Genomic DNA, 15,231 nt, shown 5'->3' with positions numbered 1-15,231 from the left:
AATCTGGGGGCTTTGTGGGTGGCTGGGTGGGTGTAAAATATATGCACATTACTTAACTTAGTTAATTGTTCTTCAAGAACTGATATTCCACTGACCTAGAATCTCAAAACGGCAAATGCTTCAAGGATGCGCTTTGAGCCCCACAACACTCACCATGTACTGTTATGCGCAACCCACACCCTCTTGCGCTACTGTACAGTCACGTACCATGTGGTTGACGCTAGTGAACGGCGTATTGTCCGTAATTGTTTCAAAGGGTGATCTGGCCCCATTCCCATCAGTGGGGGTTGCCACCTCCCAGCTGAACTGAATTGAAGACTGGTTGATCCCGGCCTCATCACAGCGCTCCTTCATGACTAAGTACTTGGGGAAGTGAGGATCACAAGGTGTTACACAGATCAGTGGGTAGCCTGGAGAAGGTGATTTCTTTACACCCTCTTTGGTTACTTCCTCCACATGGTCATAGTCTGCCAAGGTGACCACCTGCAGCAATGCAACACAACAGATTTCACCTGGGACTGAGGGAAAGAGACAGGAAGCAAGGGGCTGGGCTGCTTGTTCCCTCAATTTCGAAACCTTGTTATTGGTGCACTGTGTTTATTTTACTTCATAAATCCCACTGAGGATGACAGGGAAGGAGAGAGGTGTGTGGACTCAGCAGGAATGCTCAGCGCTACCAGCATGTTGGAGCATCCTATGCTATTAAAATACTAAATCCTACATTATGGAACACATTCATCCAATTCCTGAATTGCAACCGTGTCCCTCAGAAGAGAAACAACCCAAGTGCTACATCTGCCCAGCTGTTCGCATTCCAGCTCAGGGATCAGTTAGGCTCTCGGCAGGAAAAGGTGAGTGGAATGCTACCAACATAATTATATTTGATATTACTTTGGATGCTGAAGCATACAAGGAACATGTCAACGCATATACCGTCCTTTGCCCAAACTAAGGGCAATGCCAATGTACCAACTTCCCTGTTTGAGGGAAATAAACCTAGGAATTCTGGATGTAAAAGCATAAGCCTCTACAACTTAGGCAAAAGGACAAGCTCCGTTAGCTTGGAGGAGGTAGCAGACTCAGACATCTATATGCGATTTGCCCACTAGAAAGGTTCCTACCTTATGATAATAGCTTAGTTAAGTGGGACTTTCCCATGCTACTTCCTTATTATCTGCCATTTTTGCCGTGGCAATCTACAGCCCCTCTCACCTTAATATAAGCACCTGAGTCTCTTCAGTCATGCCACAGTTCAAATGGCAGGAAAGCACAGGCCCATGCCTCTGTGAAGTGGGTGAAGAACCATTATGCAGCCTGTTCACCTATTCACTGCCTTGCCTGCCTCCCACACCACCTGGAATACCAGTATCAATCTACCCTGAGCCTCTGCTGATCCGAAGAGGAATGCTGTGACTACAGAGGCTATGTCTACACTAGAGTTTTAACCTTAAGTTAACTGGTCACATGAGCAGGGAGTCAGCCTAGCCACAAATGTCTGTAGCCTGGATGAAGCATTTGGGAGCCTCCACGCTAGCTTTTTAAAAGGCCTTGGCTTAACAGGCCTGCACATTCTAGTGCAGGCAAGCCCGGTGTGCTTTGTTGCGTGCTCTGCTTTTCTACAGATTCTCCCATGCCACTAACTTACATCATTCACGTTTTGCTACTTACAATGGGAGGTGCTGGTAAAATAAGGCTCCCTGCTGCTTCCTGATCCAGAATAGTGACTACTGCAGTGGTGATATCCCCAAGAACAGCTTCCACTGGATCATCTGGACCCAGCACCACAGAAAAGGACTCATGCCACTCCCGGTCTTCGTTAGACATGATCTCCACCTTAAATATGATGTGGTCCACCCCTACATGAACGAACACGAGAGAGATAGAGAACCTGATATATCATCTGACATTACCCTAACAGCTCCCATAAAACACTGCATAGCTGCCTCAGGTCAGGATCATTGAAACATTATGATAAAATACACATGACAGGTTTTATCTGAACTCTAATGATTTAGCCTGTTCCAGCCAGGAGTCCGTTTCATAAATAAAACTCTAGCTAAAACGACTGGTCCGACTGATCACCTGGCAGACTTACAAGCAGATGCTATATGAGGATTAATAGTGCTTGTCTTATATTAGCTGACTGTAATAAAAATCTATGATCCAAAATATATCCCATCCCTGTTACTAGTGTCTCTGTTTTAACTCTTCGGCTCTAATATGCAAAGCTACTGCTGTTGGGGCATCGTTTGAGTTATCTTGTAGGATCTTGAGGGGTTTCTGCAGAACTCCTACATACACAGGCTCTTTGATCAGTCTGTATTGTTAGCTATCAACTGGCAATATTCTATCTCTTACAATCACTCTCACTCTCAGACTTCATCGCCATAGCAGGAAGAAGGGTTACATTTTCAGATAGCAGGATTGCGGCCATAGCAGAAGGCAGGGTTGTAGCCAGGGGATTCCTACTGACTTTAATGGCAACTGCCTGGCTAAAACTTTACGCAGAACATTTACAGTTTACAGATGCTCTCCAACTCACGCAAGCGTTCCATTCCGGAATGCCTTGCGTTACTCGAACTTTGCGTAAGTCGGAAATGTATACCCAATCATTACGCCAAATAAACAAACAAACAAATAAATAAATCTATTTCTAGCTTACAGAACTTTTTCCATCAGTGAGGATTTGTGTAAATTGCGTTTGCATAACCCAAGGGGCGTCTGTATTACAAAAAACCCTCATCATCCAGCAAGGGTGCTGTGAAATATTGGATGAAATATGGGATTCGCTGACTCCATGGTACCAAACGTGAAAGGTGCTGTGGTTGGGGATGGCCTTCCAATCTGTTCAAAGGCAGGTCATCGCTCTGAGCACCCAGGCTAGGCCATCTTTCTGTCTCCTTACACTCATCACTCCCTGCTCACTCACACTTTGGCTGGCTGCATGAACATTGCTGTCAGCAAAACACTGTCCATTGTATGCAGAAGGGCGTGAGGGGGCATGTGGTTGGGCACCCGCAGAAAAGTGATGCTATGCTCCAGTGTCAATTCCCCACCTCCACTGTTTTTCAATTTTTATTTTTCTCTGCAGTGGGAAGTGGAGAGAACCCTGACATCTCCAGGTGTGTGCTCTGTCGAAACGTCATTTTACTGCTTTTTGTGGTCTCTCCAACGTACTAAAAGAATTACTCTGAGGCTTATGACTGATTTGGGAAAAGTAAATATAAGCCACCCTGTGAAAGATTATTGAAAGGATTACATAGGTGGTTCGTATTATAAATGCTGCCTCAAATATGACTGCAGTGTGTGTGTCTAGAACAAACCCCAAAGCGTAAATACATTAGAAGGGTTGGTGTGGCTCATGTTTTTGCTTATACGTGAAATCATACACCCACGAAAAACAAGACACATAAAATGACTTCAATGGGAGCAGAGTTGGGCCAATGCCAAATGTTTTGAAAATCCCACACACAGAGTATTGTTGTATAAATTACTTGCACATTTTCCTTTAATTTTAATTTGTTCTGGCCTGTGTTAAATGTCACTGAGTAATCCCTCCACCCCATAATTCAATTCCAAGTATCCTTTACCAGGGCTAAACTTGAGGACTCGACTCTTTGGATAGTAATCGACTCCGGACTGGGCTGAGCCATCACGGGTGCTGCAGCGGACCTTCGAGGTCCTGTTCTGGTCCCCTCTTCTGAGCACCTTGATGTTTAGAATAGCAATGCCCTCAGGGCCTGGAGGCTCCCGTACTTGGTATGCAGTCTCTTCAAACTCAATAGTGGGTGCTAGAGAAATGGTATGAAGAACAGAAACACATATTTGCAGCAACTATAGTAGCTTCAAAATAATTTGCATCACAGTACGGTTTCCAGCAGCCCAGGCTGAACTTACATAGCTCCTTTTAAAACCCATCAGCACTACTCCACACATCAGAGTGAAGTCTGAGAGGCACTCCTGACACACAGCCTAGACATGGCTCTCTGACACACTGCTGCAGCCAGGAGCCATACAATAAGCTTGGCACTCATTCCTTCAGGTTGCCCTTCCAGCAGCCAGGTAGGCTGGCTTACTTGACCTTTCCAAATACGCTAATTCCATGTTTTGTCTAGTATTAGTGGTCTTTTATTTATGTGCCACAGCATACTGCTAACATGAGATTCAGAATCAACTTTAAATGTGAGTTAATACAGTGTAATGGAGCACTGATCAACAAATCAATCGTTCAATTCGAGGCAGTTTACATATAATGACTAACATTCAGACCCAGTGTAAATTCCACTAACTGCCCTGGAATTGTACCTGCTCCGTCTAGTTCCTAATGTAGCCCATTCTCTCTTACCATCTTCATCATTAGAGACAGTAATGGTGGCCATGTCATTCTTTCCGATTCTAGCTCCACTCCAGTGGTTTCCAAGGGGACTGCCGAGATAGATCCGGAATTGCTCCTCTGGTTCAAATGCAGAGTCATCATTGATATAGACAGTGCAGTTCTTTACCTACAGCCAAGTGCATCATCAGTTAAAGACTAGCAACTAACTCAAATAATTCCTCTGAATTTAATGGAAGATTAGTGTTTCCTCACTACCTAGCATTTAACACCACAGTGTATTAAATGATGAAAGAAGCCTTAGAAACTCTACGTGGACATCAAAGTCCAGCTATATGATGAAAAGTGGCTGTGGAAAAATGGCACTTCTTATTCACTACAGCTGGTCCTCGTGTGTACTCCAAGACTATCTAATCAAAAAGCACTAGCTGTAATGCTAAGTATTATTGATACCCAACACTTGCTTTTTATGTGTTAACTAATATTTATTGTTAAATGCAGATTCTCCATGGACTCATCTTTTAATTCCAGAAGAGTAACAATAGCTAATCCAAAGCAGTTAAAGTATTACTTCTGAGAAAGGGCATCTGGTAAAGCCTCTGAACAACAGAGTGCCCAGGAGAACATCCAGCTTTTCAAAACCTACTCTGCTGATTGTTCTTGGTCCTTCCCCAATCCAGTTAGGTTTAACTCGCCTTCTCTCCTTTCAAAAAAGTGATGCGAGACTCCTCTGCATTTCTCCTCTCCTTGAAGTCCTCCATGACTTCTGCTGTCTTGCTGCGGGTGTAGCACCTGACAGAGGACTCATAGCTCAGGTCTCCGGTGCGGATGATGGGAATGTGCAGGACACCCTCTTTCTCCTTCACGGCGTACAAGTCCTTGCCAAACTGCATGCTGGGTACTGCAGGGGGCACAACAACATCCACACCTGTACTGTGATAAAAGTTAAATAACAGGCATGCCATGTATTGAAGTACCACCATGTGGGGCTGACAGTCATGCAGTGAGATGTCTGATTAGATAGTCAACTGTGCTCACAAAGAGTATTCTTGACTTTAACCAAGCAGCTGATCATGGCTCTCATTAGGAACTGGAGAGTCTCATCCTATCAACCCTGAGTCACCAACAGAAAAAGTTACTGAACATTTTGCTTTCACTAATATTTTGTTGCCTGAGGTAACCACCTGTTCTGCATGTACTGGAGAACTAGCCATGCTCTAAGGCATATGTATCTGAGCGGTATGCATACTGTATGCTGGGGATACATATGAAGAATGGGTAATACTTAGATAGGTTATTGTTCTTAGGGCATTATTGCAATCATGACATCTTCTGTGGCTAGGGATAGAAAAAGCCGGAAGCCCAGAGGGCAAGTCTCAGCAGACCGTTGAGGAGCAGAGACAATTACAGGTTATTACAGAGCAGTTTTTCTGGGGTTATGTGACTGATGCATTTCTTTAGCAAGCAGATACCTCCCAGGGAGAAAATCACAGAGGTCAGGATCATGTTTAAAACACAGGAGGGAGGAAAAATACTGAGAGTTGAAATGAATACATGTATGCGTCAATCCATCTGCTAAAAAAAGGGCCAAATTCTCATGCCCATACCCACGCTGAATAGTGCCTGACTTCTCATGAAGCACAACTGGTTTCAATGGGACCATACCAGGAAGACATTACTCACTGTGAGCAAGGGTGACAAAGTCTGGCCCCAAATGGGAGGAGAAAATAGGAATTTTATTTTGCACTTCCACAGACCTTAATTTCTTGAGGACAAAGAAACTAGGGAGAGAAACTATGAAGGACAGGTGACATGGAATGTGTTGTGTGATGTCATCAAACGCATCCTGGGTGTTTTCCAATTTCTCTTAGTACACAAGGGAAATATGTAAAGGAAGGAGCTAGAATGGATTCGATATAGATTCACTGTGTAGCTTACCATCTTGGAAGGTGTCATTAATGGCCACTATAGCTTGGAAAGGTTTGGTCAGTTCAGCCCCATGAGGTGAGCTTAGGTATACAACAAACGTTTCCAGCCCTTCAATCACTGGGTACTGGGCATCATCCAGGATTGTCAAGGTGCAGTACTAGAGGAAAAGTAAAAGAACCAGGTGATAAAACCTGTTATCCTCCTTCAACTACTGGGGCTTCAATACAAACCTAGCAGGTAACTCAGGGTATGTCCAGACTACCCAGTGGATCGGTGGGTAGCGATCGATTTATCACGCTCCTGTTGACTCCGGAACTCCACCGGAGCAAGCGGCGGTGGCGGAGTCGACAGGGGAGCTGCGGCCGTCGATCCTGCGCCGTGAGGATGGGAGGTAAGTCGAATAAGATACGTCGACTTCAGCTACACTATTTCCGTAGCTGAAGTTGCGTATCTTACATCGACTTTCTCCCCACCCCCAGTGTAGACCAGCCCTCAGCAATACGAGCAGAGAGTAACTGTGCCTTAACCCTCTCCTTTCCTCATCCCAGCTCCACCTTACTCTTGTAGTTGTCACCCTCATGTCTCGAATTTTAAGGTGCACAGGAGATTTTCAAAGGCACAAGTGAATGTTAGGCACCTAATTCCCACTGAAAAGGCAATGGGAGTATGGTGCTTAATTGCCATTTGTGCCTTTTAAGATATCCCCTTGTAAGCTTTTTGGGGGCAGGGCCATTGTCTTTCTATATGTCTTGTGAAGTGCCTGGCACATTTTTGGTCACTATAAAACAGACAGAGAAGTTCACCTTCTCTAAGCATTACAAATTGTGACCGCTCACAAATGGAGGAAGATTAGTAATGGGCTGAACAACTGGGGATTCCATAGACTCAGTGGCATAACTGGACAAAATCAACAACTTGACTTGGCCAATAGGCCCTGAGTATCACTGGGCTTTATAAAATTAATTTTATGTTTGTATTGGGGCCCCACTGTGGTAGGTGCTATGCACTCATAATAAAAAGATGGCTCCTGCCCTAAAGAGCTTACAATCAGAGAGTAGATGGATATAACAGACAGATGGGGCAGGTAGCTCTGAAACATCAGTAAAAGCCTGCAGTCTGGAAACGGGGATTTTACATGGGAAATCAGGCTGTTCCTGGCTGATGCTTGGAAGGTTTGTGGCAACGCCTTCTGCCATTTATACGTTTCTTTATTTGATTAAAATGACTCGATGCAGCTGTATTGGTGCGGGATCAATTGTATCTATAAAAAAATACTTGTTTCTCTTCTATTCTTAATGTTCCCAAACTAAACAACTGCAGTAAATTTAACTTTCAAAAGCAGTGAGTACAGTGATTATATAAGAGGAATCTGCTGCATCTAGTCACTGGGTGTGTAGTCCAATACCTCCTCAGTTCTGCCTGGCCTGAACTCTACTTTCTTGGCGCTGGGGATATAGTCAATTCCTGGACTGGCCGAGGGTGGATCTGAAGTCCGAGTGGCACACCACACCGAGGTGGGGGTTGAGAGGTCAGTACCATGCCGGATCACTGGAATGTCAATGGTGCCTGGAGGCAAAGTTACACATATTAAAGCCATGATTAGAACTTAGCGGGACATGAGAAAAACACACATCTGAAATGTCAATAGGTGCCATCACGCTGGTTTGCCCTTTTCCTTCACAGTGACTCTGTCCGTGGCTCTACAGAAAGAATAATGCCTGGCAGACAGTAATAACCAAAGCTCAGCTCTAACTTGTGGGCAGGATGAGGAAGTGCCCTAGCTGCTGCCCATTTCCTCCACAGCACACATCTGGTTGGAGGGTTTAGTTCTTTACTAACCCCCACTGGTAAAGTAGTGTTTCCACGGCAAGTATGTCACAGTGACAACAAGCCCAGACCCAACGGAATTCCTGCTTTCCCTTACCTGCATCCTCATTGACAGTAAAAGTTGCATTTCCCAGGAACACAGTGGAGGCGTCGTTGGGGCCACTGATCATCACCTTGGCTGAAGCCACGCTCCCTATGCGCGCGTTACTAGAGGCATCCGCCAGGGCAATTTCAAACTCCTCCTCCTCCTCGTACTCGCTGTCATCGATCAGTTTGATGTCACAGGTTGACATGGTGACACCGGGCCCCAGAATAACACGGTTCTCATTCGACATCCCCCTAGACTTGAAGTCGGACCCAGACTCCAGTGCATAAAGGCTGCTGCCTTTAGCAGATTTGGAGATGGTGTAGCAAAGAGCAGATACAATGCTGCTGGCATCCCCTACAATGTAACATCCACGGGGACAGAAGTGTTATTGTCAGAAAATTATATGAGGCTTCATTTGCTGTGGAAGAACACAGGCCCGGATTAGACCTGAATGAACTCTGGGTTTAAATTGAGTTTGGATCTCAACGTAAGTGATAGGCCTGAAGCATGTGACCAAAAAAAAATAGTAAGAAGGAGGGATTGTTTGTGTTAAACTTGTAGTTTCCCTGAACATGCCAGTGTTATCTCATTTAAGGTGTGGGTTGAGGTAACAGAAATAAAGAAAACATGGGGAATTGGGCACCAGATGCAGGAAATAATTGGTGTGTTTAGTTTATTATAAAGAAAGGCATAGTTTAGTAGTTAGACAGAAATACAGCAACATGCGATAAGGAGGAAACCTTGAAAAGAAAGGGGCTCAACCAGGAATCTTGTCTTGACGAAGCCAGGGGCAGGTTTCTGCTCTAAAACTCCCTTATCTAGCTTTAGTTAAGGTCCAATAAACAGCCATGACATCACTTGTTTGTCATAGTATATAAAAAGCAAGGTATCTAGGGGTTCTCTGTCAGTGCCTTTCCTTACCCCTCTGGAAAATAGCATGATGGGAAGGTACCTCCCAGGCCTAGTCCTGTTGAGAGTATTTGGGCCAGTAATTATAACTGTATTGCTGTTGGGTATAGAATATAGATATATATGCTTATGTTTGTACATTGTGTATAATCACCACCAAGAAGCCTTTGAACTGCTACAGGAATGCTTGTGTGGAAACTTAGTTTCCTAAACTTATTGGGAAAATAATTTCTGACAAACTGGATACATTCAGACATTCAAACATCGTAATCCAAATTACAATCCGTTGTAATTTCTACAATAAGGGGAAAACATTTATGCAAGGGTGTTCTCAAAGGGACACTCCTTCTGCTCTTAACCATATACAGAAATTGGCCTAGCATGAATTCAAAAGAACATTTTGATATTTTTAACCAGCTGAATCTCTGGACACTCAACGCCAGCCCCTGTACTGTTGCCTTTTGATGCTACTCGACTGAAATCAGAGATCAAAGAGGGCATGTCTCCTACTAATGCAGCAACACTGCAGGTGTATTCCTTGGGAAGTATAGCATCCGAAACATAGGGAAGAAGCCAGCAGATATCCTGGTTTGCTTCTGTTCCCTCTGTCTTCAGTAGGACCTGGACTGGGCCCTAAGGCAGCAGCCCTAACCTCAATTATTGACTCTATAAAGGAAAACCAGGCCATCCTCATTGCCCTCTTTCCTTTATTTTCAGATATCCTTTTCCCTGTGGCTAATGCTACATTTATATAAAGAAAGGAAGTAACCCTGTTTCTCCCTCTCTTTTTGAGCTTTGATATCTGCCCACCAGAAGGGAAGATCAACTCGCTTAAAAGCTTGGAAAGCCTGCTAACTTCAAAGAGCAATGGAGCCAGATGAGATAAAACTGAGTCCAGACAAGCACAAGAGGCCCATTCCTGCCACTCTTCCTCATGTAAACAGTCCTAGTTGTACTTCTACTCCTGTGAAAAGAGGATTGGGACCAACATCTCCATCAATAAAAACGCCAACCGAACACTTCTATGTTTTAAAATTCTGTAATCAAAAGCAATGTCAGAGATGGGACTAAAGACTCTGAATGTAGCAGCAAGTTATCTCCTGTGACACAGAGGGCACTGATTTTGCACTAGAGAGAGAAATCCTGTTATTGCTCACAACTGATGTGTTTGCTCTAGTGTTGACCAATGGTGAAAGCAGGAATTTGGGGATCAGGGCTTCCAAGTTGCCTTCTTGGCTCTGTCACTGATTTATTGTAGGACCTTGTCATTTAATCGCTGTATGTTTCAGTTTACCCATCTATAAAATGGGCCTAACACCACACTATGGAATTTCAAATCTTGGTTAGTTAGTGTTGGTAAAGCAGCTTTAGCTCCTGTGCGGAATGGTGCTATATAACTGCAGTATCGTTAGTATTATATCTAATACCACAAACCTTTCCTTTCAATGGGTGCAGACAGAAAGCCAGCACTCTCATTGACATGGTAAGTCTTCCTGTCAAACTGCAGAGTGGGTTCATCCTCTGTGTCGTTGATGATGACTTTGGCCTGGGTGATCTCCCCCAGCAGGGCATAGGCTGGCATGCTGAGCTCCACGGTGAAGCTCTCCGTGTTCTCAAAGACGTCATCATCATTGATAGCAATGGTGCAGGCCTTGGTGTCCTCCCACTCATCAAACTGCACCTGCAAGGAAATGAACAACAAGGGGTTTACGAGTGGGCTTGCAGCTGCAAATGCAGAAACCCTCCGTGCTCTCCTCTGGAAAGGACGGATGCCCTGAATCTTTGCTAATAATCACAGAACTTTAATTGTCCTGGCATGTTTCAGAGCTATGCTTTACTTTTGTTCTCCTGGGACCCGATCCAAAGCCCTCTAGTCAAAGGAAAGACTCCCCGTGACCTCAGTGGGGTTTGGATCAGAGCTCTTGGGAGCTCCTGAGCTCAGTTCTTCACTGAATTCCTCCTTGTTCAGTAACCTACAGTGAATGCAAATGTACAAAGTGAATGCAAATCTCTACCACTCTCTCTTCCTAGTGTTTTGCACAGAAGTAAACAACTACACAAGGCAAAAGGCACTGGAGAATCAGGTCCCTTGATTCTGACCTCACACTAGTTTTATGCTTGAGTAATTCCATTTACTTTAATGGAGTTACTCCTGATTTACAGCAGCATGAATGAGATCAGAATGTAGGCAAGCCTATATTAGACATGATCTTGCAGAATATTCCCTTACAGGGACTCTGTCAACATAGAACTCATACTTTAAAAGAATGTCTTCTCACCTAGAGGCTCAAAAACACCTTAGATTCTTAAAACTGAAGTCATCTAAAAGTCTTCTTCATGTTTTTGCCACTTATTTTACTAAGGTTTTTTTTGTTGTTGTTGTTTTCCATGAAGCTAAGATGACGAAAACTGACTGATCACTTCCAGTTTTTGGCTCTTGTGCTAACGGAAAGGTGAAGTTATTTAGGATGACAACACTGCAGAGAATTACTTGAATTTAAAAAAACTGGTTTCACAGAATTCTTTTTGAAGTCATAAATGTATTTCTATTAAATTAGTAAGTAACAGCTAAAGCCAACTTAGGCCTGAAAATCAGGAGCAAGTCCACTGATGACAAAGTGATGTCAGAGGGGACTCAAAACTGACATTTTCAAAACAAATTTAAATTAAGGAATTTGACATTCAACATTAGAGTCAAAGATCTGAAGATGAGAAGGGACTATTAGTGCATCTAATCTGACCTCCTGCACACCAGTCCTGGTCTCATCAGTGCGATATACAGAGGCAAAACCAGCTTCCCTAACTCCACTCACTATTCCCCGGTTAATCTAGACACGGATCGCTTTAGCCCTTTTTGCCACAGCATTGCACTGGGAGCTCATGTCTGAGTTGTTTATTCACTATGACCCTGTGGTGGGTAGACATACTCCACACTGGACAAAAAGCGGTGAAGGAGCTCCTCCGGGCTCAGCCAGCCCAACTCCGCCACACCTGCAAAGGCACGTACAGGTTGGAGCGGAACAGCTCATTTGGGGCCATGCAGGGACAAGAACAGACCTTTGACCCTCAGCTCCTGAGGATCAATAAGAGAAGGCAGGAGCTTCCCTGACTACAACTGCCTGAAGGTCCCTGCGTAAGGGAAGGGAGGGCCTGACCCTGATGCACCCTGAGATAGAGGTGTTCCTCCCTCTCTCCCATTAACTTCGTTTGTGTGTGTTAATGCCCCTTGTTTTTGTTTATGGACTACCCCAGAAGTGACCTGGATGGAGGGCCATCTCACAAGAAGAGGCAAGGCACTAGAGTGGCAGGGCAGCCACTGGCTGCAGACTCCAATGAAGGAGTTGTCACACCATGCCTGACCATGAGGAGGTGCCAGCAATGAGACGACCCCTTCACAGACTCCAAAGTCCTTTTCAGTCGCTGCTTTCCAGGGTACAGTCCCCCTTTCTATATGTGTGACCTACGTCTAGGAAGAAAGAATACGGGACCTTACATTTGGCTGCATTAAAATGCATTTTGTTGTAATGCAGCCTGACCTCATCAGTATTTAGCACTCCGCCAACGTGGGCAGTGTCCTTCTAATGTTACACAGGGTAATCCATGGGCTTATTCTATGGTGAGATGTTGAACTCTGCCACTTCCTCCTCCTTCTCCCACACGTCTCAGATATGTGAAGCAGGGCTATAACAGCTAAGGTAAAAGGATGAAACAGCAGAGTCCAGACATCCTCAGGGGAACACAGATCAGGTGCAAGCAAATAAATAACACGCCGTCTGATTCACTATGTTGGGTTTCCATAGGGCTATTTCTGGGGGTAGATAGTTCTTCCAGATAGAATTTCTCAACCCACCTGGCCTGCATATTCTACATAGTCCTGCTGTGCTGGCTTTGAACTGACGCTGGAGGTGGCAGTTCCTTGCTCCGTGCGGCACAGGACAATGGCATATTGATTGAGGTTACCGATCCTCTTCACCGTTACGCTGACAGAGCCAGCCTTCTCACTGACATTGTAGCTGGGAACGTACACAATGCAAACACGGGAGATACGTTAGGCATGTCACTTAGTGCACAACTGGAAGCTGATCAGGTACTAAGGGGATGAGCGTGGTATAAGAACTGGAATTGAACAGACCATGAGCATTTATGTTTTTAGTGATACTAAGCAAGCCCTAATCCAGTCTAATTCATGCCTTCAAGGAGGTGAGATCTGCAGACACAGTAAGGGACTAACAAACATAAGAAGGCAAACTTTAATCTTAGATATGTGGGTGCTACTCCCACTCATCACAAAGGTAACACATCAGATCTGCAGCCATCCCAAACTCAGGCAGATAAACGCTATACTCTGCACTGTCATGCATAGACAGTGTGTACTAGTGATTACACTACTGGACTGGGACTTGGGAGATCTCTTCCTGGCTCTGCCACTGGCCTGTTGGTTACCTTGGGCAAGTCACTGCATCTCTGTGCCTCAGTTTCCCCACCTGTAAACTGGGACTAATGACACTGCCCTCCTTTGTAAAGCACTTTGAGATCTACTGATGAAAAGCGCAGTGTAAGAGCTGGGTATTATTATGCTCTCTCCATACACACTCATAGTAATTTCTCAGCTGAAACTCCTGGGTTCTATTTGGCTTCATTGTAGGACTGAGTCATCATTTGAGATTGACCTTTACTCATGTGTAGCAGAATGGAGCCATGGAGCCTGAGACTGTTGGGTGCTACTGAGATATACTAAGAAATGATGATGATCTATCCCTATGGGATTATTCTCATATACCAGGCCCAGGGCACTTCCCCGCACTGCTGTATGAAAACCGAGGGCCAAAATCCGAAGTGAGTCTAAGAATCTATCTTCTACCTCCTTGTAGCCACCTCAGCTTCTTAGTTACACCAACTACTTATTGATGTGTAACTTAACTTCCACCCCACCCATCTCACCTCTGAATAAGGCCCTGTATGTCAGATGAGTGCTGTAACCCATAGGATAGCTTACCTGGGGTATTTAAAACTGATGAGGGACCACTGGATATGGAAGACATTGTCACTGACAACGTTGGGCTTGCTGTCTTTCACTAGAAACTGAAAGCTATCCATGGGTTCCTGAATCTTCTCTTCCAGCAACACGTACCGAATCAGTCCCAGGTTCACATCCTCTGTCGAGAAGAGACTCTCAGTGAGCCAATCCAGGCATTCAGTGACAGTTTTACAGATGAACAACGTAGAAGCTATAGGCATACGTCTCTGTGGGCCTGATTCTGATCACAAGTTTGACACTGGTGTAACTCTAATGGCTTTAACAGTTATTTGTCAGTCCAAGAGCCATCAGAAATCAAGCTGCATCCCTCTCGAAAAACCAATCTAAAATTTTCTTCCATGACTTAGAAAAAAAGGATTTTTGTAATCTAAATTTCACTGGGACTATTTTAATACAAATCTGCTTAAGAAGAATTTAATTAAATCCCCTGGTCTGTATTTTGGTGTGTCCCTTTAAGGCCACTGTATAGCTGCAGTAGTGTCTGAGCTTTGCCATAGCATTAAATTGACTCCTTGACCTCTGTGTTAGCCTGGATTTACTTTACGCAAGATGGGACAGACTTGGCTGGGGAGTTCTGATGAGAAGAGACAGACAGAAACCTTGACTGTGTTTGCCCAGTGTCATAGTATCTTTCCCCAATCTGAACCTTAGAGTCCAAAAAATTGGAGTACCAACATGAATTTCTCTAAGCTTAATTACCAGCTTAGATCTGATACACTGCCACCACCCAAAAATATATAGTGTTTTGGGGCACTCTGGTCCCCCAAAAAACATTCCCTGGGGACCCCAAGACCCAAATTCCTTGAGTCTTACAACACAGAGGAATAAACCATTTCCCTCCCCTTCTCCTTTCTTCCTCCCAGATCTTTCCCGCCCTGGGTACACTAGGAGATCACCATGATTCAAACTCCTTGAATCACCCCCCCCCTCCCCCGGCGTCCCCTCCCTGGGTTATCCTGGAGAGATAATCAGATTCAAGCTCCGTGAATCTAAAACAAAGGGATTCCACCCTTCTCCCCTCCCTCTTAAGTACAGACTCAACTCCCTTGAGCCTCAACAAGGGGAAAAAATCAGACAGGTCTTAAAAGCAAAACTTTTAATAAAAAG

At 44.6% G+C, this 15,231-nt stretch overlaps 1 protein-coding gene across 1 annotated transcript in view; it reads right to left on the bottom strand.

Annotated features, from left to right (window-relative positions):
• Positions 1-15,231, bottom strand: part of FRAS1 (Fraser extracellular matrix complex subunit 1) — a 319,392-nt gene that overhangs the window by 24,719 nt on the left and 279,442 nt on the right. The window contains exons 54-64 of the mRNA XM_050945248.1: positions 14,083-14,242; positions 12,937-13,099; positions 10,521-10,767; positions 8,187-8,531; positions 7,668-7,828; positions 6,272-6,419; positions 5,029-5,234; positions 4,346-4,502; positions 3,591-3,791; positions 1,669-1,856; positions 208-483 (exon numbers count right to left, since the gene is read on the bottom strand). Of these exons, the coding sequence (XP_050801205.1) occupies positions 208-483; positions 1,669-1,856; positions 3,591-3,791; positions 4,346-4,502; positions 5,029-5,234; positions 6,272-6,419; positions 7,668-7,828; positions 8,187-8,531; positions 10,521-10,767; positions 12,937-13,099; positions 14,083-14,242 (2,252 nt within the window). The remainder of the gene's footprint in view (positions 1-207; positions 484-1,668; positions 1,857-3,590; positions 3,792-4,345; positions 4,503-5,028; positions 5,235-6,271; positions 6,420-7,667; positions 7,829-8,186; positions 8,532-10,520; positions 10,768-12,936; positions 13,100-14,082; positions 14,243-15,231) is intronic.

The sequence above is a fragment of the Gopherus flavomarginatus genome, chromosome 3 (genome assembly GCF_025201925.1).
Source record: "Gopherus flavomarginatus isolate rGopFla2 chromosome 3, rGopFla2.mat.asm, whole genome shotgun sequence".
NCBI lineage: Eukaryota > Metazoa > Chordata > Testudines > Testudinidae > Gopherus > Gopherus flavomarginatus.
This window is presented reverse-complemented; position numbering and strand designations above follow the sequence as displayed.